Below are 25,572 nucleotides of genomic sequence, written 5' to 3'. Positions count from 1 at the left end.
TTCACTAACTTTATCTTCCTCCTCTCCTTCACTAAACTCTAGCCACATTGATTTTAATTTCCCTAGTCACATCAAGTTATTTTACAATTCAAGGCCTTTAGGGATGCTGTTTGCCTGAATTGTTCCAGCACCGCCATCTACCAGTCATCTCCTTCTGCAGTTTTCAACTTAAGTGATACCTTCTCAGAGAAGCCTTGTTGATGTTATCTGTCCTCTACCCCAAGTCTTAATCTTAAGTCTCATCATTCCATGTATCTTGCTTTATGTCATTTCTCAGAACTTGTAATTATTGTTATTTTTTGAGATGGAATTTCTGCTCTGTTGCCTAGGCTAGAGTACAATGGCATGATCTCAGCTCACTGCAACCTCTGCCCCCTAAATTCAAGTGATTCTCCTGCCTCAGCCTCCCAAGTACCTGGGATTACAGGCACCTGCCACCACACCCAGCTAATTTTTGTATTTCTAGTAGAGACGAGGTTTCACCATGTTGGCCAGGCTGGTCTTGAACTCTTGACCTCAGGTGATCCACCTGCCTCAGCCTCCCAAAGTACTGGGATTACAGGTGTGAGCCACTGCACCCAGGCCAGAACTTGTAATTATATATTTACGTGTGTGATTATTTGAAGTCTGTCTCCTATTAGAATATAAGCTAGTGACCATTTCATTTTTATTTCTCAATAATTTGTTAAATAAGCTGGAAGTTGCTGTAAGAACCATTGTGTCTTTTGGAAGCACAAGCTTGCTGATATTCTTGTCATCTCAACAAGAAAACAAGAAAGGGTTTTCCAGCTTTGGATACTTTTACCCATTTTTATATCATAAAACCATTCAGATTTTAAACTTTTTGAATTGGAGACAAACTTTAGGTCAATTTTCCACTTTCAGTAACAAAACTAATTTTATCTCCTTTGTCCATTTGCTTTATGGATCTTTTTTTTTTTTTTTTTTTTTGAGACGGAGTCTCGCTCTGCCGCCCAGGCTGGAGTGCAGTGGCCGGATCTCAGCTCACTGCAAGCTCCGCCTCCTGGGTTTACGCCATTCTCCTGCCTCAGCCTCCCTAGCTGGGACTACAAGCGCCCGCCACGTCGCCCGGCTAGTTTTTTGTATTTTTTAGTAGAGACGGGGTTTCACCGTGTTAGCCAGGATGGTCTCGATCTCCTGACCTCGTGATCCGCCCGTCTCGGCCTCCCAAAGTGCTGGGATTACAGGCTTGAGCCACCGCGCCTGGCCGCTTTATGGATCTTTTTTAAGGAAAGAAAGCCTTCAAAAATCAGAGTAGTGGTTTGTATATTTTAACAACAGGTTAATCTTTAAGACCAGTAAAGATGAGATTTCCATAAATAAAGCAAAATTCCATATTTAAGTCAGTTGTTGGTGAATGACAAAGAAAATATTAAAATATGGCCAGCTGCATTGGCTCATGTCAGTAATCCCAGCACTGTGGGAGGCCAAGGTGGGCAGATCGCTTGATCCCCGGAGTTTGATAACAACTTGGGCAATGTGGCAAAACCCCATGTCTGTAAAAAATACAAAAATTAGCTGGGTTTGGTGGCATGTGCCTGTGGTCCCAGCTACTTGGGAGGCTAAGGTGGGAGCATTGCTTCAGCCTAGGAGAGGGAGGTTGCAGTGAACCAAGATGGCACCACTGTATTCCAGCCTGGGTGACAGAATGAGGTTCTGTGTCGAATTAAAAAAAAAAGAAAAATAATATTAAAATATAATAATTTTTGTATGTGTATAACAGGCCTTGTGTTGAAAAATAGGGAATTTAAAATAGAGATGTATGAATACCAAACACAAGTATTTGGATTTATTTTCTAGGTAGTGATGAGCTGTTTAGTTTGGGAAGGTCCTAGCATCAATGGCAACGATTTAGCACTTACCAAGTGTTTGTTATTTTGTTGGAGTATACAATTAGAGTACACAAGTTCTGTGTGTTACCTCCCTGTCCTGTGCCCCACTTCTATCCCCTACTCCCACCTTAGGGAGAAAGGTAAGAAGATACCTAGTGCATAGTTTAGTTGAAAAGTGGTAAAAGGATGTTACAATGTAAAGGATTTGCTGGAGGTGAAACCCGAAGAGCTGAAACTGGAAAGGGAAGGGGTTGCCATAATTCACTGATGAGGATGAACTGTGGTTGTAGTTAAAAATGTAGGTCTGGCATTAGACATAGCTTTGTTTCTCACTGACTTATTTATAAATTATGTAATGTCTCTAAACCTCAGTTTCCTCATCTGTGAAGTAGAGATAATATCCCTATCGTTTAGGATTATTATAAAAATTAAATGAGATAATGCATGTATTGCTTTTAGCACTGCTGGGTAAATGTTGCATAATAAATATTGGATTGCATAATAAATACTAGGTGGGATGATGGCATAGTGATGAGTTTCTGAATTAGAGTAGTAGCTATTGAAAATCTGGGATTTGAGTAGATGAGAGTGAGGATAAAGCTGATGCTAAGATTGCTTGCCTGAATGATGGTAGAAAGACAAAAGTAGGAAAGTCTGGGAGCTTTTTTTTTCTTTTGAGACGGAGTCTTGCTCCTTCACCCAGGCTGGAGTGTAGTGGCGTGATCTTGGCTCACTGCAACCTTCGCCTCCCAGGTTCAAATGACTCTCCTGCCTCAGCCTTCCAAGTAGCTGGGACTACAGGTGCGTGTCACCACACCCGCTAAATTTTGTATTTTTAGTGAGAACACATTGTGGTCTCAGTGTGTTCAAGATCACATTGGCCAGGCTGGTCTCGAACTCTTGACCTCAGGGGATCTGCCTGTCTCTGCCTCCCAAAGTGCTGGGATTACAGGTGTGAGCCACAGAGCCTGGCCTCTAGGAGCTTCTTAATGAAGTCATGGACTGTATCATCTTCAGATCTATAAGCCTACCAGAGTGTCTTGAAAGTGCAGTAGCTTAATAAATGATTGTTTACTAAATGAACAAAGGAGTTTAAAGTTGATGTTGTAGCATTCAGATAGGCAGTGAGAGATGTGCTGGTAGAACTTGAGAGAAAGTTCAGGCCTAGTGAGACCTAATTTGAGAAACAATGTTAGCTTTGAAAGAAAAGTGAAAGCACTAAGTTTACCCACCTTTTGAAATAGTATCAACATGTTATAGAAGTTTTAAGACTTAAGACATTATTATGTAACAATGTTTATAAAGTGAACAAAGGACATATTCTTTGTCACTGACTTCTTAGTTTCAAAATGTAGCCAGAATGAATAAACCAAGATACAAGTTGAACAAGGTGCAGGCTCATCCTGTAATCCCTCATTATGCACAGCAGATAAGTTCCTGAAGTTCCGTTGATCTTTTATGTGTGTCTCTTGTGTCATACATCATATTTTAAATATTTTTGTTAAGGTAATCTGTAGTTTTTTTTTTTTTTTTTTTTTTTTTTTTGAGACGGAGTCTTGCTCTGTCACCCGGGCTGGAGTGCAGTGGCCGGATCTCAGCTCACTGCAAGCTCCGCCTCCCGGGTTCATGCCATTCTCCTGCCTCAGCCTCCCAAGTAGCTGGGACTACAGGCGCCCGCCACCTTGCCCGGCTAGTTTTTTGTATTTTTTAGTAGAGACGGGGTTTCACAGTCTTAGCCAGGATGGTCTTGATCTCATGACCTCGTGATCCGCCTGTCTCAGGCTCCCCAAGTGCTGGGATTACAGGCTTGAGCCACCGCGCCTGGCCGGTAATCTGTAGTTTTTAAATAACCAAGAAGTTAGTCTTTGTTCTATAAATGATCACTTTACTTTTTTTTTTGAGATAAAGTTTTGCTCTTGTTGCCCACGCTGGAGTGCAATGGCGTGATCTCAGTTCACTGCAACCTCCACCTCCTGGTTTCAAGCGATTATCCTGCCTCAGCCTCCCGAGTAGCTGGGATTACAGACGTGCCACCACACCCAGCTAATTTTGTACTTTTGGTAGAGATGGGGTTTCTCCATGTTGGTCAGGCTGGTCTCGAACTCCCAACCTCGGGTGATCTGCCCGCCTCCACCTCTCAAAGTGCTGGGATTACAGGCGTGAGCCACCATGCCCGGCTCACTTTCCTTTAAGTATTAATTTTGTATATTGGATTCTTTTTAAAAAGCACATTTTTATTTTCTTTAGCTGAGTTGATGGCTTCCGGAGAACTGGCATAGCTGCAGAATATGAGTAGCATCCCAAGAAGAGTGCTTTGCCTTTGGCACAAGGATCAGAATAAGGGTGAATTGCTATTACATAGAGTTTTTCGGTAAAAGTCACTGAAAAGTAAGTAACGTTTTTGTTTTGGATATATGTTTCAAAGAGCATGCAATCTGGCAGGAATTGACAGTTTTGTGTTTGTTTTGTAGTAATAGTTTTGTGCTTTGGCCGTGCTTTCTTTACTACAGAATGTTCTCTGGATTAAGGATGTTTTTCAAAGCAGTACCTAAAATGTGAGCACTTAAATAAATGTACAGGGCATAGAAACATTTTTGCCAGTATTATTGCTTGAGCTTTCATGGAATGCTCAAAGTTGAACAGTAATTTTAATAATTGTGAAGATATTTAGAGAAAGAATCTCTGGACATATTTAAAGAATAATTCATTTTTTTTTTTTTTTTTTTTGAGACGGAGTCTCACTCTGTCGCCCAGGCTGGAGTGCAGTGGCCGGATCTCAGCTCACTGCAAGCTCCGCCTCCCGGGTTCATGCCATTCTCCTGCCTCAGCCTCCCAAGTAGCTGGGACTACAGGCGCCCGCCACCATGCCCGGCTAGTTTTTTGTATTTTTTTTAGTAGAGACGGGGTTTCACCGTGTTAGCCAGGATGGTCTCGATCTCCTGACCTCATGATCCGCCCGTCTCAGCCTCCCAAAGTGCTGGGATTACAGGCTTGAGCCACTGCACCCGGCCTAGAATAATTCATTTTAATTATCTTTTGTCTTCTTAATTTTTTGCTTTAATAAGACAATTACCATTACCGAGTTTAAGGAAACCTTGTCTTTGTCTTAGGTTCATAGAAAGTTTAACTGTTACTGGATCATGCTTCATGCTGATAAAGAAGCTTAGTTTTTTACTGTTAACCAAGTAGAGCAAGCCCTGATAATATAATGAATGAACAAATGTAGCTTATTAATTCATTTAGTGCAAAAGCAGGTAATGGACTAAATTGAGGCATTATTAAAAAGCTTATTATATTGGTTCTGCCAATTTTATTTCCTACATCTTTCATATAAAGCTTTTTAAAGAGGGTAATGTCTAAATTGAGTCTTGATTTTAGAGCCAGGAGAAGAAATTAAGGAGGGTTGGGGATGGGGAGAACACGTAAAAATCCTCTAGACATAACCTCTGTGTGTGCAAAGGTATAGTGGCACGAGAACATATAGATTTTTGAGGAAATGATAAGTAATTCAGAAGACTGAATTTGGGGGTTTTATTGGGAATGGACAGGTAAGCAGGGCCTGGCCTCTATGTCATGTTAGTGAGTTTAGATTTTATTGTGAGAACAAGTGGAGAGCTATTGAATGATATTAAGCAAGAGAGGGATATGATTTGATCTGCAGTTCATTATAAGGCTGTCTGAAAGGTGTAGGGAGGTAGAATTTTTTTTTTTTTCCTGACACAGAGTCTTACTCTGTCACCCAGGCTGGAGTGCAGTGGTATGATCTCGACTCACTGCAGCCTCTGCCTCCCAGATTCCAGTGATTCTCTTGCCTCAGTCTCCCAAGTAGCTGGAATTACAGGCATGCACCACTATGCCTGGCTAATTTTTGTGTTTTTGGTAGAGACGGGGTTTCACCATGTTGGCCAAGCTGGTCTTGAACTCCTGACCTCAGGTGATCCACCCACCTCGGCCTCGCAAAGTGCTGGGATTACAAGCGTGAGCCACAGCTTCCAATCTGTGGAGGTAGAATTGATGGGACTCTACTGACTTTCCATCTCTAATCCAATACCTGTAATTACCAAGAAAGAAGCTAAAGACAAGTGTCCTGTTTCTGGCATGGGAAACTGGAGTAGGAGAGTGATGTATTCTTTGCAGCACTGAGTGGTGGAGTGGAAAAAAGTCTCAAGGATGTATCCAACAATGAAGTCACAAATTATAATTGCTAAAAAAGTATTACAGATATACATTGCTGGCCCAAGTTTCTGTAGCTCTGTAGCATTACTAGTTTGAGCAAAATGTCATGTTAACAGACAGTTCTATAAATATTTATGGACTTTATTACTTTGATGAATTCATATTACCTAGCACATTATACTAATATCTAAATCTGGCCATAGTAGGCACTTAAAAATTTTTAATGAGATGAGTGAATAATAATAGAGTACTTATGATACTTACCACCTTTAAACTCTCAAAAGTGTTTTCATATCTCTTCTTTTATCTTCAGTTATTTGCCATACAGTAACCAGAGACCTCCAACTAGGGGCCCCCAAACTGTGTACTGCCTGTAGGTGAGTTTTGTTTGATTTGTAGCTGTTAAAAATAAATTTGAATTCATTGCTAACAATTAAAAATGGACAGTTTTACATAAACGTTTGGATGGCTTTATTTTCTTGAAAAGTTAGATGGTCTGGCAATGCTAGGTTCACTATTTCTCCATGGTAATAGTTGGCTAGATTGGGTAGCAGTTGTTCAAATTTTGCCTGCTTAAGTCATTTCTGTCACCTGCTAGCCCCTATAGGTAGCTGAGTTAGTGACTCCTGTTAACATTGTATTTATTGAGGTCTTTGGAGAAAGAGGTATTATAGACATGGAATAAATTCAGAAAACAGACATTAATTCCATTAATATTAATAACTGCTCTCTGCTGAGTGCCTAGTATGTGTTATTTCATTCTACAACACTACAACATTTGCTATTCCTATTTTGTGGTTGAGACAACTTATGGTTAAAGAAGGTAAGTTACAAATTAGTAAGTGATAGGGCTGGCTGGCTGCAGATTTCTAGACCTAGCATCATTTTCCTTTGTATACTGGCCTTTCTAGCTTTTCTAGTTGAGCTGTTTAGGCAAAGGTAATGTTTAATTGTGTTTAAAATATTAAATTATAAGCAAGAATCCACTTTAGAAGTAGTGTTTTTAAAGGTTTGAAATAGTATAAAATTTGATTTAGCAATTTTAGATGATTGCATATTTATATAACACACTATTTGATAACATTCTCTGCTATAACTGTAATTTTATTTACTTGCTGACTTTTGCAAAAGCTAATTTGAAGAGTTTTACACATCTCGTTATTGCTGTAAGTTTAAGTTTTTTGTGTTTTTTTGTTTGTTTTGAGACAGGGTCTCACTCTGTCACCTAGGCTGGAGTTGAGTGGTGCGATTATGGCTCACTGCAGCCTTGACTTCCCTGGCTCAGGTGATCCTCCCATCTCAGCCTCTATAGTAGTCGGGACTGTAGGAGCACATGACCATGCCAGGATAATTTTTTGGTATTTTTTGTAGAGATGAGGTTTTTGCCGTGTTGCTCAAGCAATCTGCCCACCTCATCCTTCCAGAATCCTAGGATTACAGGCATGAACCACTGCGCCCGGCCATTTTTTCTTTTTGGTTTTCAAATATTGCCTGACAAGCCCAGCCATTTTTAAGTATTAAAAGGAAACCTGAATATTTGTCAAAGATAAAATTGGTAAAGATTCTTTTTAGGAATGGTAGTGTTAAATATAAATGGTAGGTGGTTCTTTGGAAGAGAGGTTTTTTGTTTGTTTTCTCTAGAGATTAAATGATTTTCTCAAATATTGTAATTCTGGAGATCAAACTAACTTGGTTTTTTTTTTTTTTTTGAGACGGAGTATTGCTGTGTCGCCCAGGCTGGAGTGCAGTGGCCGGATCTCAGCTCACTGCAAGCTCTGCCTCCCGGGTTTATGCCATTCTCCTGCCTCAGCCTCCCGAGTAGCTGGGACTACAGGCGCCCGCCACCTTGCCCGGCTAAGTTTTTTGTATCTTTTAGTAGAGATGGGGTTTCACCATGTTAGCCAGGATGGTCTCGATCTCCTGACCTCGTGATCGCCCATCTCGGCCTCCCAAAGTGCTGGGATTACAGGCTTGAGCCACCGTGCCCGGCCTATAACTTGGTTATTTAAAAAATTTTTTTACTCATTTAATGTCTTCTGTACATAAGGATATGCTTAGATTGCTCACTGTTAGAAGGAAGCGTTTGGTGATATACTTTTATGTTTTGGGAGGAACTCCATTCTAAGAAATGGGAGTCAGAGGCTTGAATTTTGTTTTGTTTTGTTTTATTTTGAGACAGTGTCTTCACTCTGTTTCCCAGGCTGGAGTGCAGTGGGTAATCATGGCTCACTGCAGCCTTGACCTCCTACGATCAAGTGATCCTCCCACCTCAGCCCCTCTAGAAGCTGAGACTATAGGCGTGTATCACCATGCCTGGCTAATTTTTTTTAGTTTTTTTTTTTTGTAGAGATAGAGCCTCCCTATGTTGCCCAGGCTGGTCTCAAATTCCCAGGCTTCAGCAGTCCTCCCACCTCAACCTCTCAAAGTTTTGGGATTACAGGCTGAGCCACCATGCCTGACCTGAACACACTTTTTTTTTTTTTTTAAACTTATATTTGGAAATCCAGACCCATTAGCTTTCATGAAGGAAGAGAAAAACCAACACTTTAATGGTGAAGGCAATTGCTTTGAGAATGGGATCTTATTCCTGTTGACATGTCTTTAGTGGTAGCAGTATGGTTGTGAATGATACAAAATGTAGAATTGAGACACTAATAAGCACAGTACTGGACTCATGGCAAAGAAGGGAAAATGAAGGCACAGAAGAAATGCATGGTGGTTAGAAATTATTTTAATTACTAATAAGTTATAACTTATTTTTCTTCCTTGGAACCTGCTAGGTGAAGGTGCATTTTTGCTTTTTAATTTGGCTGGAAGCAATTTATTTTTAAAGAAAATATGTCTTCTCTGAAGATACATGGTCCTATCAGAATTCGAAGTATGCAGACTGGGATTACAAAGTGGAAAGAAGGATCCTTTGAAATCGTGGAAAAAGAGAATAAAGTCAGCCTAGTAGTTCACTACAATACTGGAGGAATTCCAAGGATATTTCAGGTATTACCAAATATTGATTTGGAATCGCTCTTGAAGCAGATCATTTAGTAAATAGCTATTGTGTGCTATAGTAAACATCACAGTAGCCCTCCTCCTAGATTCATATTTCTTGCTTCTCTATTTCTAGGAGATTAATATTTTTATATACATGTTTTATAAATTATTCAGCAGTATTGTTGTTGGTATATAATGAAAGCAGTAAGTAGTCACCATTATTGAAAATAAAACTTGTGGGAGGAAGCTGACAAGAGTTTGGATACTGTATATCTAAGCTTTTTTTTTTTTTTTTTGAGACGGAGTCTCGCTCTGTCGCCCGGGCTGGAGTGCAGTGGCCGGATCTCAGCTCACTGCAAGCTCCGCCTCCTGGGTTTACCGCCATTCTCCTGCCTCAACCTCCCGAGTAGCTGGGACTACAGGTGCCCGCCACCTTGCCCGACTAGTTTTTTTTTTGTATTTTTTAGTAGAGACGGGGTTTCACAGTGTTAGCCAGGATGGTCTCAATCTCCTGACCTCGTGATCTGCCTGTCTCGGCCTCCCCAAGTGCTGGGATTACAGGCTTGAGCCACCGCGCCCGGCCTATCTAAGCTATTTTTAAAACCACTTTAAGATAATTTTAGTTCATCCTTTTTTTCCCCTAAACATATAGGATGATGGATTCATCACTATTTAGTGTTAGTTTTTAACAATTTATTAGTGTTTTCTAAAAGCCAGTGTCTACTTCCTAAGTAATCCTGCCAAATGTCATGGTATGAATCATTCAAGGATGATTATTCAAGGTTATCTTTACAGCTATTTTCTTCTAACTGTAAAGTTTTGAAGAATCTTCATTTTATCACTGCAAAAATTAATTTTCTTTTCACCATTTTTTTTTTTTTTGAGACAGAGTCTTCCTCTGTCACCTAGGCTGGAATGCAGTGGCATGATCTCGGCTCACTGCAACCTCCACCTCCCGGGTTCGAGCGATTCTTCTGCCTCAGCCTCCTGAGTAGCTGGGATTACAGGTGTGCACCACCACTCCCAGCTAATTTTTTTTTGTATTTTTAGTAGAGACAGGGTTTCACCATATTGGTCAGGCTGGTCTTGAACTCCTGTCCTCGTGATCTACCAACGTGCTGGGATTACAGGTGTGAGCCACTGTGCCCAGCCTGTTTTCACTTCTTTATTGCTTCTCTTATACAACCAAGTTACTCATGTTGATATGAGTTGAATTTAAGAACATAATGTTTTACGTTTTTCTGCACTTTAAGATCATATATATTTTACATACGTGTATATATATATATATATAGATATATATATATTTTTTTGAAACAGAGTCTCGCTCTGTTGCCCAGGCTGGAGTGCAGTGGTGAGATCTCGGCTCACAGCAAGCTCTGCCTCCTGGGTTCACACCATCCTCCTGCCTCAGCCTCCCGAGTAGCTGGGACAACAGGCGCCTGCCACTATGCCTGGCTAATTTTTTGTATTTTTAGTAGAGATGGAGTTTCACCGTGTTAGCCAGGATGGTCTCGATCTCTTGACCTCATGATCCGCCCACCTCGGTCCCCCAAAGTGCTCGGATTACAGCGGTGAGCCACTGCGCCTGGCCAAGATCTTATATTTTTAAATTAGATTATATGAAAGTGTAATATCCGTTCTAAAATATTCTATTGAAAAACAATATATAACTTTATGCTTGAGAACCTGATCTTAGATAAAATTTCTATTTGTCTCTGCTTTTGAATTGTAAAAATAGATTGCCTGTGATTTCGTGTATCAAAGATAGACAAATAAGATGGAGGTGGTGATGGAAATATAGTTTGTCACATGCATATATCTGCTAATTGCTCGCCTCATCAAAAGAAAGGGTTTTTTGCAAATACAGACTCTTTTCTTTTCAATCCTCAGCCCAATTTGGCAGTGAGTAAATATTCAAATGTTTAACCAAACACAGATCTTTAGGAACATGATGGTTTTACCTGTGACTTCAGCCTTATCTCAGTTCTAGATCAGTTTACGTTCAGCATTCATTTGTTAACCATGTACAGGTTACTGCTATGGATATTGTGCTAAGGGATGGTTGGGCACGGTGGCTCATGCCTGTAATCCCAGCACTTTGGGAGGCTGTGGCAGGAGGATTGCTTGAGCCCAGGAGTCCAAGACCAGCCTGGGCAACATGGTGAGACCCTGTCTCTACAAAAAATAAAATCAGAAACAAATAACCAAGCATGGTGGCACGTACCTGTAGTCCCAGCTACTTAGAAGGTTGAGGTGGGAAGATGGCTTGAGCCTGGGAGCTTGAGGCTGTAGTGGGCTGTGATTGTGCCACCACGCTCCAGCCTGGGTGACAAAGCAAGCTCCTGTCTGAAAAAGAAACAGGGTGGTTGGGGGTGGGAGGTGGTAAGAATACAGAGCTGAGTGAGACATCATTTCCTTCAAACTTAAGAGTAACCAGATAGGCTGGGCATGATGGCTCACGCCTGTAATCCCAGCACTTTGGGAGGCCGAGGTGGGCAGATCACCTGAGGTCAGGAGTTCGAGACCAGCATGGCCAACATGGTGAAACCCTGTCTTTACTAAAAATACAAAAATTAGCAGGCACGGTCGTGGGCATCTGTATTCCCAGCTACTCAGGAGGCTGAGGCAGGAGAATAGCTTGAACCTGGGAGGTGGAGGTTACATTGAGCTGAAATCGCACCATTGTACTCCAACCTGGGCAACAAGAGCGAAACTCCATCTCAAAAAAAAGAGTAACCAGATACATTTTTAGCTGTAAAAATATTACAAAGATCCTGAGATAACACAAGAAAGCAAGCCGTTTGCACTCTGAGGATTCAAAGGATAGATAGAAGTTTGCCAAAAGTAGTAAAAGTAGAAGTGATTTTTTTTTTTTTTCTTTAACCCTGAATTTTCTGGCCAAAGTGGAAGTGATTTCTGTATGTGGACAAATACGTGAAATGTGAATCGGCACTCAGGGAACTAGAAAGTTATTTTTGAAATATATGGATGCTGAGGAGTGAGTGACAGAAATCAGGCTGAAGAGCTAGGTAGGAACCAGATATTGATGTTTCTTGTTTGTCATAAGGGGAGCAGAAGTTCTAAGGAGCCAAGAATCTGAAATTCACATTTCTTTGGGGTTAGGCAGATGACTTTATTTCAGGTAATAGTGGGAGAATAAGAAGGGCATATCGGAGGTTATTATGGGAGTTTAGATGAGGAATGAAAGTAAGGAAAAGGGAGTGGAATAAGCAAAAAGGGGAACGGATAGATCTGAAGAGATTTCAAGAAGATTTAAGTCGTAAGATTTGGGAGGTGTGGGAGAAAATTATCTGGGGAGAGTCTCAAGGTTTGAGTGGATGGCAGTCCCTTTTATGTCTTCTGTGATAGGGAGCAGAGGGGAAGAATTGTGGTGTGAGGATTGGGAGAGATGAGTTATCTGAGGTGTCAAGCATTCAGAAGGTAAATAGGACTGGAGCTCCAACAGAGGTCTGGGTTTAAGATAGAGGAAGAATTGTGTGTCGTTACCATATGAATTGTTACTGAAATAGCGGGACTGGATGGGCTTTTCAGTTGTTGAAGGGTTGAAGTTCAAGAAGATTCTCATCTTGTTTGTTAATGAACAAACTTTGCTTTGTATATTTAATTTTTAAAAAGTGGTAAATTGACTGAAATAATGCCTTTAATGTTACCTATTTTCCTTTTGCATGCTAAATGCTTATTTAAGTATTTTGGAGTTAAAAGCATTTAAAACAAATTATTGTGTTTTCCTAGAGAATTTACACTCAAGGACATAATTTTAAGACCTACTTTGATGCTAAAAATGCATATATAACTTAAAATTTGAATATAAATTGGCAAAATTGTTTTTCATTCTCATCTAATAACTGACAAAAGTCAATTTTCTCTAGTTTTAAAAAAACTCTGAAATATATTATTAGTTCTTTGTTTATGCTTTTCAGAGGACATATCTTCAGCAAAAGGCAGTTTAGAAACCTTGATGTATGTCTGCTGAGAACATTAGACAATAAGACTGCCTGACTGGCAGATATTATTTAGATACTGAAGAAACTGTAAGATTTACTAATTTAGCCTTGGAAAAATTTCATTTAAGAGAAAATAAAAGTTATCACTTCATAGCACATTTCCAAAGTCTGGTAGAGTCTGAGATGAATTATTGAACCAGTTCTGTGGAGAGAGAAGTAAGTTAAGAGTTTCCAGGTATATGTGATCTTTGAATGAAACTTAAGTGAGTTTTCTTAGTTAAAAAAGAAAAATAAAAGGTGTGCTGTATTGGTAAAGGTTTATTTTTGATGGTTTTTGAAAGTTTGGAATTCTTTTGAGGATTCTTTAATTGCTTGGAATAATATCTTTTACATTGAAGCTACCCAAATAATTTGCCAAATGTCTTACAAACTTTTGTTTAGCAAAAGACAAAGATTCTACTCCAATTTTTTTTTGAGACAAAGTTTTGCTGTGTCATCCAGGCTGGAGTGCAGGGGCACGCTCTCAACTCAATGCAGCCTCCACTTCCTGGGTTCAAGCTATTTTCCTGCCTCAGCCTCCTGAGTAGCTGGGACTACAGATGCGCTCCACGATGCCTGGCTACTTTTTGTCTTTTTAGTAGAGATGGGATTTCGCCATGGTGACCAGGCTGGTCTTGAACTCCTGAGGTCAGGTGATCTGCCTGCCTCGGCCTGCCAAAGTGCTGGGATTACAGGCATGAGCCATGGCACCTGGCTTTCTACTTCCATTGGGTTTTGTAAACTGGTGATAGTGTAACCATCCAAGGTTCTGAAATGTGTTAACTCAGTAGTTTTTATCCTCTATAACTATATTTTAAAATAAGGGATTCCCTACCATGAGATCAAGAGTTCTAGGATTGTTCCGTAAAATTAATTTTAATAGAAGAGTAAGTCCACATTTTATGTTGTCAGTTGGTTCTTGAAAACTGTGACTTGAAGTGAAACTATGGATAATGAAACTAATTTTTTTTCCTCATCAACATTATAATGAAGGAAATGATGTTATTTGAGGACTGGCTGTATGTTCTTTTGCTTAATGTTTATAACATATTAAAAACATCAGAAAATGAAGGGGTAGCAGTGCTACCTTTAATTAATACCTCCATTTGACACACTATTCTTAGAAAATAAAAAGTTTTCGTGGTTGTTTGCCATTTAGTACCAAGAACCTATTGACAACATTCATTAAGGGCTTTTCAAAAAAAAATTCTTTATTTTTCCTTCTCTATTACCCTTGGTGCAAGATCTCTGTATAATTAAGGGCTTGTTGCATGTGTTTGCATCTCTAAAAGGTAAATCTTTAATTTAAATGTATCAAGAAATGGGAACTTCTTTTGGTTGAAAAAAATTAAATTACTGTGGGGAAGAGTAATAAATGTAGCTTGGAAAGTATAAAGTTTAGTGTTTATTATACAGATTGGTATACTTAGTTATCATACATTTTTTATGATAATTTTCCTTTTGTCTTGATTAGCTAAGTCATAACATTAAAAATGTGGTGCTTCGACCCAGTGGAGCAAAACAAAGCCGCCTAATGTTAACTCTACAAGATAACAGCTTCTTGTCTATTGACAAAGTACCAAGTAAGGATGCAGAGGAAATGAGGTTGTTTCTAGATGCAGTCCATCAAAACAGACTTCCTGCAGGTGAGTACAAATCATCCCAGGGTCTAACGTTAGTAGTTTTACAAGAATATGACTAGACTACAGGCCAGTATTCAATTGAATTCATCAGCATATTAAAAGGATTATACATCATGAGCAAGTAGGATTTATTCCTGAAATTCAAAAATAGTTCACTATATGAAAATCAATCTATGTAATACCTCATTCTTGACAGAATGAAGGACGAAAACCACATGATCATCTATATTGTTGCAGATGAAAACATTGACAAAATCCAACACTCTTTCATGATAAAAACATTCAACAAACTAGGAGTAGAAGGAAACGACTTAGCGCAATAAAGGTCATATGCAGAAACTTAAAGCTAACATCATACTTAGGGGTGAAAAACTGGAAATGTTTCCTCTAAGATCATTAGCAAGGCAGGAATACCTGCTCTTGCCACTTCTATTTAACATAGTACTAGAAGTCTTAGCCAGAGCCTTTAGGCAAGAAAAGGAAATAACAGGCATCCAAATTGGATAGGAAGAAGTAAAATTACTTGTGTTTGCAGATGACTTGATCTTATATGTAGATTCCACAAAAGAATACAGTTAGAAAAAGGAGCAGGTTTTTTTTTTTTTTTTTTTAAATGGAGTCTTGCTCTGACACCTAGGCTGGAGTGCAGTGGCGTGATCTCAGCTCAGACTGCAACCTCCACCAGGGAGGAGAATTTAAATTACAGTTGGGAAAAGTTACCTTGTTGTATAAATCTTAGACACTTGCCTGTTTTTGAAAATTATTCTGAAGTTTTACTCTTGCTGTGGAAAATGAGTCCTGTAAAAAAATCACATGGTATGATTAGGTTCCTCTGCCCCCTCTAATCCCTTTCATTTAAAATAGTGTTATTTTTTTCTTTTAATGCCTTTACAGGCGCTTTTTCTTTTCTTTTCTTTTCTTTTTTCTTTTCTTTTTCTTTTTCTTTTGAGACAGTGTCTCTCTCTGTCAGCCAGGTTGAAGTACAGTAGCAAGATTCCAGTATGTTGCCCACTCCTGGGTCCAAGCGATTGATCTTCTTTGGCCTTCCAAAGTGCTGGGATTACAGGCGTGAGCCACTGCCTGGCCCTACAGGAAAAAATCTGTTGCTTAAAATGAGTTCTCCACTATTACATTAGTCTTTAGTTCTGTCATCTTCAACATTTTACTGTTACTTATATTTTATAGTTGACAAACTTGAATTTTTTCGACTTAAATATGACACATTAAAAACATCAGAAAATGAAGGTGTAGCAGTGCTTCCTTTAATTAGTGTCTCCATTCGACACCGTATTCTTGTAAAATAAAAGCTTTTTATGGTTGTTTGCCATTTAGTACCTACTCATTATGTGTTCATGCCACCAAATTGGAGCTATATCAATTTACTAAACTATTGAATTTTAGAATCAAGAAATTGAGGCCGGGCGCAGTTGCTCACACCTGTAATCCCAGCACTTTGGGAGGCCGAGGCGGGCAGATCATGAGGTCAGGAGATCGAGACCATCCTGGCTAACACAGTGAAACCCATCTCTACTAAAATTACAAAAAATTAGCCGGGCATGGTGGCGGGTGCCTGTAGTCCCAGCTACTCAGGAGGCTGAGGCAGGAGAATGGCGTGAACCCGGGAGGTAGCGGTTACAGTGAGCCGAGATCGTGCCACTGCTCTCCAGCCTGGGCTACAGAGCAAGACCATCTCAAAAAAAAAAAGGATCAAGAAACTGGATACTATTTAAAATTATTAGAATATGTCAGAGGCTAGTTTATATCTCTTTTAGTTTTATTTCATCATACCCATATTAATGGAATCACTAGTTTTAACAATTGATATGTGTAAGAAAAGCACATCTTCAAATACATTGGAGTGGAACGCACAATATAGTGTCGGGGGACCCAATTTTGAACAACATAGCATAATGAAAAAATACAGGCTTTGGCCATAAATAGATTTAGGTTGATATTCTAGCTCTGCCTGTTATTTCTGTGTGGTTTTAGGTAAGTCACTTAATGACTGAGTTTTAATTTCCTAATCTCTAACATGAAAGTATCACCTTGGCCCGGCGCGGTGGGTCAAGCCTGTAATCCCAGCACTTTGGGAGGCCAAGGCGGGCGGATCACGAGGTCAGGAGATCGAGACCAGCCTGGCTAACACGGTGAAACCCTGTCTCTACTAAAAAATACAAAAAACTAGCCAGGCGAGGTGGCGGGCACCTGTAGTCCCAGCTACTGGGGAGGCTGAGGCAGGAGAATGGCGTAAACCCGGGAGGCGGAGCTTGCAGTGAGCCGAGATCCGGCCACTGCACTCCAGCCTGGGCGACACAGCAATACTCCGTCTCAAAAAAAAAAAAAAAAAAAAAAAACCTTGATTTCAGGGCTTCTTAAAGAGTGAGAGCTCATAAATGTAAAGTATGACTTCCCTATGCTAGGCATTCAGTAAGTCATTGGTATTATTAAAATAGCTAGCTGTGGGCTTAACTCTTAATTCATTCTGTGATCTTGGGCAAGTCATTTTAATCTCAGGTTTAGTTGCTTTAGCTGCCCAAAGGTGATACATACTTTGCAGAGAGTAGAGTAAAATAATGAATATAAAAGTACTTTGGTTTTTTTTTTTTTGAGACGGAGTCTCGCTCTGTTGCCCAGGCTGGAGTGCAGTGGCCGGATCTCAGCTCGCTGCAAGCTCCGCCTCCCGGGTTTACGCCATTCTCCTGCCTCAGCCTTCCGAGTAGCTGGAACTAGAGGTGCCCGCCACCATGCCCGGCTAATTTTTTGTATTTTTAGTAGAGACGGGGTTTCACTGTGTTAGCCAGGATGGTCTTGATCTCCTGACCTCGTGATCCGCCCATCTCGGCCTCCCAAAGTGCTGGGATTACGGGCTTGAGCCACCGTGCCTGGCCTAAAAATACTTTGAACAGTATAAAGCGTTTAATATAAGCATGCCATTTCAAATCAGTGGATAAAAGACTAATATTTGATAAAGTGTTATCTATAAACAAGACAAGTAACCGTTTAGGAAGATAATACACTTGGATCCTTATTATCTCCTTTTATTTCACAGTGACCAAAGATTTGAATGTAAAAAAAGTATTGTAAAAAATACTTTCAACTTAATCTCTGGATGGAAAAGACTTTTCGGGTATTACATAAAAACTAGAATTAATAAAGGAAAAAGATTGAAAACTTGTGTTAAAAAATTAGACAGTCTCTTTAGCAAGGAACAAAAGACAAATGAAGAAAATTGTAGCCAGAGTGACAAAGTTAATATTACTAATATATTATACAAGACCTATTTTGCAAATCAGTAAAAAAAAAAAAACCAGTAGAGAAATTGACAAAAACTGCAAATAGAGAATTCAGGAAGCAAAACAGATGGCCCTTAGACATGAAAAAATTCTCAACTTCACCAGACTCAAATTCTCACTACCACATTGGTAGCGATGTGAGGGGAAGCAAGATACTCTCATATACTTGGTAGAAGCATAGAGGTTTTTGTTTTGTTTTGTTTTGTTTTGAGGACTATGTAATGATGTAATGATGTTGGTTTAGTTTAAAATTGTATGTTCTCTCAGTAATTCTTATTATAAGGAGTTTATCCCACAAAAAGATTTATGAAAGGATGTTAAGCATTGTTTGCAACTTTGAAAAATTAAAACATTTCAAATGGTCATCAGTCGGAAATTGGCTAACCAAATTAAAGTATAAAAATTTTTAAAAGTATATGCAAATTCATATATATACAATACCTCGAATGTTCTTTGAACTACCATTAGTTTCTTCAGAATAGAAGCCATTTATTCTGCTGGATAAACTTACTTGTAGAGAATGTTTTGGAGTATGTGTTATCGGAGATACACCTGTCACTGTTTCTGACATCCAGTGTCAGTGTTCATGTTGTCAGTACACAATGACTTTTCCATAGTGTTATTAATGTAATTACCAAATGTTTATTCTAGCTTTTTTTTTTGCTTTGTAAATTTTATCGTATTAAATGTTTTCAGGTGTGTGTATTATTTAATTTTTTTGCTTCAGATTCTTGCTCTAAATTTTAGTTCCTATATAAGATGTATATTCTGTCAGAAAGAATTGGTTGATAGGCACTTTGATTTGTTTTCTTTTCCTGCTGTTTCTTTCATTTCTTCAATATTATATAAAAATAAAAATGATAAATCTTTTCGTTAAAGTGAGTGATTTGGGGATTTAAAAAAATTTTTATTTTTGGTCACCAGCCGTGAAACCTTCTCAGGGGTCTGGTAGTTTTGGAGCCATTCTGGGCAGCAGGACCTCACAGAAGGAAACCAGCAGGCAACTTTCTTACTCAGACAATCAGGTATGTTCATTTGAATCTTTTTAGCATTTTGAAAAAATGATAGTTGGCCAGGCACGGTGGCTCATGCCTGTAATCCCAGCACTTGGGAGGCCAAGGTGGGTGGATCACTTGAGGTCAGGAGTTTCAGACCAGCCTGGCCAGCATGGTGAAACCCCGTCTCTACTAAAAACACAAAAATTAGCCAGGTGTGGTGGCACATACCTGTAATTCTAGCTACTTGGGAGGCTGAGGCAGGAGAATTGCTTGAAGCCAGGAGGTGGAGGTTGCAATGAGCTGAGCTCATGCCATCTCACTCCAGCCTGGGCAACAGAGCAAGACTCCGTCTAAAAAAAAATAAAAAAAAGATAATCGTAGACTATCAAGGGTATTTCTGCATACCTGAAATGTATCATTTTAGCAAACCCAAACCATAGAGTAAGAGAACTTTGAAGCTGTTTTGTAAGTAAATTTATGAATTCTCTTTGGCTATGCAAAGAGGTGATCACTTAGTCCATTTATTGGACTAAGCAGTGAATAAGATTTCATTTTTGTCAGGTTCTTCTTATAGGTTAGATTTTTGGGGGGACATTTTTATTGAGATATAATTGACATGCAGTAAGTTGTATATATTTAAAGTACAGTTTGATATATTTTGACTTACATATATCCTTAAAATCATCATCATAATCAACATAGTGAACATAACCGTAACTCTTGAGTTTTCTTATTCTCCTTAGTAATCCTTCCCTCTGATCCCTATCCAGAAGCAACCACTGATACGTTTTTTCCCACTGTAGATTAGATTGTAATTTCTGGAGTTTTATATAAATGGAATGAATGTGTAATATTGGGAGGGCAGGGTCTGGCTTCCCTCAGTGAGCATAATTATTTTGAGATTCATACATTCCTTGGTAGGAATGTAAATTGTTGAAATATTATTTAAATGCATAAGTGTTAACACATACAGCAGAAGCAAGTATTTATGCTTTCACAAGTAATAATTCTCATTAGTTAAGTCATAAATTCAATTTTGTGGGTCATGACTAATAAAATTTAAAGAGTAGAATAGAAAATAATAAAGCATATTGTATATATTAAGGATAAATACTGATTTTTCAAAATTTTATTTTGGTTTATTTATACATATATATAATAGGTTTTGATGGAAAATATTTCTTACTATGCGGCCAGGTGTGGTGGCTCACTCCTATAATCCCAGTACTTTGGGAGGCTGACGTGGGCAGATTCCTTGAGCCCAGGAGTTTGAGACCAGCCTGGGCAACATGTGAAACTCTGTCTCTACAAAAAATACATAAATTAGCTGGGCATGGTGGTGTGCACCTGTAGTCCCAGCTACTTCGAAGACTGGGGTGGGAGAATCACCTGAGCCTGGGAAGTTGAGGCTGCAGGAAGCAGTGATTGTGCCACTGCACTCCAGCCTGGGTGACAGAGTAAGACTCTATCTTAAATATATATGTAATATATATATACATATGTTATTATGGGATGGGATAATGTTCAAAATTCTGAAAAAGTTGCAAAACAGTGGACATGTAGTATGCTACTGTTTGTATAACAAAAAGTAAAATATTGATTTGTATTTGCTTAACAGAACAAGGGAAGAATTAGTGGGAAAAGGAGAAGTGGAAGAACTGAGTGATGGATGGGGATAGTGAGACTTACCATTGGTCTGTGGCTTTTAATATTACTTTGATTTGTGAACCTTGAGAATGTGTCACTCATTTGAAAATAAATTTAACTTTTTAAAGTATTCATTCAGATGACTTTAGAAGTTTTAAAATTTCCTATCCTAAGATTGTAATTCTGTGAAACAAAAGTAATGGGACATAACTTCCATAGAACAATCACATAGCTCTTAATGTAGAGATATAAAACTTAACTGGCAGAGTGTTCATGTAAAGCTCTATTTCCCAACTAATGCTTACATTGCCGTATTCTCTTTGAGTGTTCTTGCTATGTCTTAAGGGTAGACTCTTTGACTCATCCTCACAGTGAACTCTTATGTCACCTTCCTTCTCCCTATCATATGTTTCATTCCTCCAAACTAGAACCCCCTCAAGAGTCATATGACTGTTTTGTTGGCATTTAAGTTGTGGCAACCAAATGTCACTGTCGCTTTTTCTTAACTTGTCATAATCATAATTGGATTATTTTTTTTTCTCCAAAGATCATTTCTCATGCTGATCACTAGAGCCATGTCTTTGTGTGTCTTTTTTATTTTTATTTTTTGTTAGTAATTCAAAGCAGTGTTCTTGCCTCCTCTCCAGGTGTGCTGTGGAGTTTTTAAGTTTATAAGAATGCCATAGGAAAATAAGTGTCAAGCTCAGTTTTTCACGCTGACTGTACATTAGAATCACCTGAGTGCTTTTAAAAACAACAACAACAAAAAAACCTGATGAATGAACCTTACCCCAGACCAACTGGAATAGAATCTCTAGAGATATATCTCCATTTGTATGTTTTCCTTTTTTTAGAGATAGGGTCTTGCTCTGTCGCCTAGGCTAGATTGCAGTGGTACAGTCATAGCTCACTATAACCTCAAACTGTGGAGCTCAAGTGATCCTCCTGCCTTGGCCTTCTGGAATTACAGACATGAGCCACTGCACCTGGCTCCATTTGTATTTTTTTAAACCTTTCCATTGGAGAATCATTGTTCTAAAAGTATTTCAGTTAATTTGAAGATTTAACTATCTCAAACTTTATTTTTACAGGCTTCTGCGAAAAGAGGAAGTTTGGAAACTAAAGATGATATTCCATTTCGAAAAGTTCTTGGTAATCCGGGTAGAGGATCGATTAAGACTGTAGCAGGAAGTGGAATAGCTGTTACTCGGACGATTCCTTCTTTGACATCTGCATCAACACCTCTTAGATCAGGGTTGCTAGAAAATCGGTAGGAGAGACTTTTTTTTCTTACTCATTAGCTGTATCTGTTTGTAAATGTCTTTTAGGCCTTTTAGAAATACCAATAATTTGAGGGGAAATAAAGTACAGAGTACATTTTTGGTAGATGTAGTGATTACAAGTGTTTGTCATATGTAGTTTATGTCACTGACACTTATTGAGCATGCAAATATACAGCATATAAATTTAAATATGGGCCAGGTGTGATAGCTCATGCCTGTAATCCCAACACTTTGGGAGACTGAGGTGGGCCGAACATGAGGTCAGGAGATTGAGACCATCCTGGCTAACATAGTGAAAACCCTTCTTTACTAAAAATATAAAAAATTAACCCGGCATGGTGGCACACGCCTATAGTCCCAGCTACTTGGGAGGCTGAGGCAGGAGAATCACTTGAACCTGGGAGGCAGAGGTTGCAGTGAGCCAAGATCGCGCCACTACATTCCAGACTAGGGTGACAGAGCAAGACTGTCTGGGAAAAAAAAAAAATGGTTTAGAGAAATAGATAATAGTAGTCCCATTTCCTGTCCTTAAGTATGTTGGTTTATAAATTTTTGTGATATGAATTATGGCTTTTTAAAAGTAACCTTTTCTTTGTTCTCTGTAGTACTGAAAAGAGGAAAAGAATGATATCAACTGGCTCAGAATTGAATGAAGATTACCCTAAGGAAAATGATTCATCATCGTAAGTTAATTTAAGGGCCTTTATAGTGTTACAGCAGTGTGTCTTATACTGGTATTTGTAACCCCTGGGGAAGATTGGGGAAATAGTTTTAATTTATGAGAATTCCAAAGATGGAAGAGCAGAATTTAAAGTGGTTTGGTGACAGTAGACTGTGGCTTAATAGAGAGGGAAATTAGCCATTGCTATTGCTTTGGTGATTTCATTGCATTTCTCTTATCCTGCCTTTTTTAAAAATCTGCAGTACTTAGTGGGAGAATATAACTGAAGAACTCTAAATAGATGTTTCTTGCTGGCTGCTGTTTTAGTGTAAACCCCTTCTTGTCTTCTTTATGCTTAATTTTAAAAAAAATTTACTTTTTTACTTATGTAAAACGTCAGCCTAGAGGTTAAAGGATGTGAGCCTATGTGTTCTAGGCAAGTAGCATTGATCTTTCAGAGCTGTTTTCTGCATTGAACAAAAGGGAATAGATCAACCCAGGGTGCTCACCAACTCATAATCATCATCCTCATTTTGTGAGGTTTTGGGATTTTTTGTCTTCTAGGGGAGAAAACTAATTATACAGTTATCAGTTAAAATCTCAATTAATACCTTAACAGAATCAGTTGGTAGATAGTTAATTGGTACATGAGGTCAAGGGATCACCAGAAAGGAGTTGGGAAAAAGCCAAATAAACTTTATGTATTAATTGATTTGCTGCTATAATGTATGTAAAAGTCTGAGTAGGTGGTGGGACTGATATCTGAAACTATAATCACCATGGACTCAGATTCTTTCTGTCTTGTTGATCTGCCATCCTTAATAAGCAGCCTCCATTTTGTGGACCGAAGTAGCCACTTCAGTCTCTACTTTCGTGTCTCCATTTCTATTAGTGGAAGAGAGCAAAGGGAGGGCATAGTGTTTTCCTTAGGCTGGAAATTGCATATACCACCTTTGTGCATATCACATTGGCCAGAACTTAATCACATGGTTATATCAGGTTATGAAAAGGTCTGAGAAATATGCCTGTGTTCCAACTGTTGTGGCAAAAGGGTACAGTGGTTATTTAGGGACAACTAATACAACTAATAGTCTGCCTTAGTTTGCCCCTACAGCTACTGAAATAACCCAGTTCACTATTCTTCCATACATAGAACACGGTTTCCTGTATCCAAATGGAGAAGAACGCCAAATCTTATGAGAACATTGTATCCAGCTCAGAGTCTGGGATCTTTGGGTGATCCTTCTCTCTGGGTGCAGTCTTCTCTCTAAGGTCCAAATGTACCTTGGACCGTGCCCCTCATGGTCTGGTACCTAAAAACTAAAAGGCAAGTGAATTTGCATTCCCCACTCCAGACCTCATGCACACATCATTATACATTGCTGGAGTAGGAACAGAATAATCACAATAAAAATTTCTGTTTAAAATAGACAAGAATAGGAAACTGCAGGGGTCTTGGGTCTATAGCAGTGATAAAATCTTGCTAGGTGGAAATTGTGAGGACAGTGAAAGCGATGGAATAAGTTCCTGGTTAGCCCATCTAGCAGTCTGATTCTGTTGTCTGGGAAAAACCACCTTGTCCATTGTTCTCCATGTGACCCCTGGCTTTACCCTCTGGCAGGTTTTCCTTGTTTGTTTTCTTTAAAGGCCATCACCAAAATAGATTTTGAAGACTGTATTTTTCATCAAGGCCATATAGCTTTTATAGCCTGCTTCATCCAAGTTTAAAGATTCTTTAAAGGTAAAACAAGCAGGCTTGAGAAAGAATTGGGGCCAATATATACATATATATGTTTTTTAATTTTTTTTTTTTTGAAATGGAGACTTGTTCTGCTGCCCAAGCTGGAGTGCAGTGACGCGATGTCGGCTCACTGCAACCTCTGCCTCCCAGGTTCAAGCAATTCTCCTGCCTCAGCCTCCCATGTAGCTTGGACTACAAACGTGCGCCACCATGCCCAGCTAATTTTTGTATTTTTAGTAGAAACAGGGTTTCACTATGTTGGCCAGGCTGGTCTGGAACTCCTGACCTCAAGTGATCTGCCCACCTCGACCTCCTAAAGTGCTGGGATTACAGGCATGAGCCATTGCACTGGCCTGTTTTGTTTTAACATACTTTTAAATTTTGAAATAATTTAATTTGCAGAAAAGTCACAAAGATAACATAGAATGTTCCTGTATACCCCTTACCCAGCTTCTGCTAATGTTAATATCAGAGTTATTTTCTCACAAAACGGACTGTCTAGTTAACTCTTACCACTGCCTCAGTTTGAGAATCAAAAGCAATTGGATATTTTTATCCCATGGTTTCCAATTACCAGACAATTTTGATTCTAGGCTCTTGGCACAGACAGCTATTTTTTTTGTTTGTTTGTTTTTGCTTTTTGGTGTTTTTTGAGATGGAGCCTTGCTGTGTTGCCCAGGCTGGAGTGCAGTGGCATGATCTCGGCTCACTGCAAGCTCCACCTCCCGGATTCACACCATTCTCCTGCCTCAGCCTCCCAGGTAGCTGGGACTATAGGCTCCCGCCACCACGCCCAGCTAATTTTTTTTTTTTTTTGTATTTTTAGTAGAGACAGGGTTTCACCTTGTTAGCCAGAATGGTCTTGATTTCCTGACCTCATGATCTGCCTGCCTCAGGCTTCCAAAATGCTGGGATTATAGGTGCGAGCCACTGTGCCCGTCCTGTTTTTTTGAGACGGAGTCTTGCGCTATCGCCCAGGCTAGAGTGCAATGGCACCATCTCAGCTCACTGCAACTTCTGCCTCTCGGGTTCAAGTGATTCCCCTGCCTCAGCTTCCCAAGTAGCTAGGATTACAGATGTGTACCACCATGCCTGACTAATTTTTGTATTTTGAGTAGAGACAGGGTTTCACCGTGTTGGCCAGGCTGGTCTCGAACTTCTGACCTCAGGTGATCTGCCTTCCTTGGCCTCCCAAGGTGCTGGAATTATAGTCGTGAGCCACTATGCCTGTCCGCTATGTTTCTTTTTTTTTTGAGACAGAGTCTCACTCTGTCTCCCAGGC

At 39.3% G+C, this 25,572-nt stretch overlaps 1 protein-coding gene across 4 annotated transcripts in view; it reads left to right on the top strand.

The window, feature by feature from the left end:
• USP37 (ubiquitin specific peptidase 37) overlaps positions 1 to 25,572 on the top strand; it is a 121,021-nt gene that overhangs the window by 2,323 nt on the left and 93,126 nt on the right. For all 4 annotated transcript variants that reach the window (XM_026454735.2, XM_026454737.1, XM_026454734.1 and 1 more), the window contains 7 exons: positions 4,101 to 4,241; positions 6,343 to 6,406; positions 8,810 to 9,023; positions 14,499 to 14,670; positions 18,885 to 18,985; positions 21,697 to 21,875; positions 22,494 to 22,571. In XM_026454735.2, coding sequence (XP_026310520.1) covers positions 8,868 to 9,023; positions 14,499 to 14,670; positions 18,885 to 18,985; positions 21,697 to 21,875; positions 22,494 to 22,571 — 686 coding nt within the window. In that variant the 5' untranslated portion in view covers positions 4,101 to 4,241; positions 6,343 to 6,406; positions 8,810 to 8,867. The remainder of the gene's footprint in view (positions 1 to 4,100; positions 4,242 to 6,342; positions 6,407 to 8,809; positions 9,024 to 14,498; positions 14,671 to 18,884; positions 18,986 to 21,696; positions 21,876 to 22,493; positions 22,572 to 25,572) is intronic.

Source organism: Piliocolobus tephrosceles, chromosome 11 (assembly GCF_002776525.5).
Source record: "Piliocolobus tephrosceles isolate RC106 chromosome 11, ASM277652v3, whole genome shotgun sequence".
In the NCBI taxonomy this organism is placed as follows: Eukaryota; Metazoa; Chordata; class Mammalia; order Primates; family Cercopithecidae; genus Piliocolobus; species Piliocolobus tephrosceles.
This window is presented reverse-complemented; position numbering and strand designations above follow the sequence as displayed.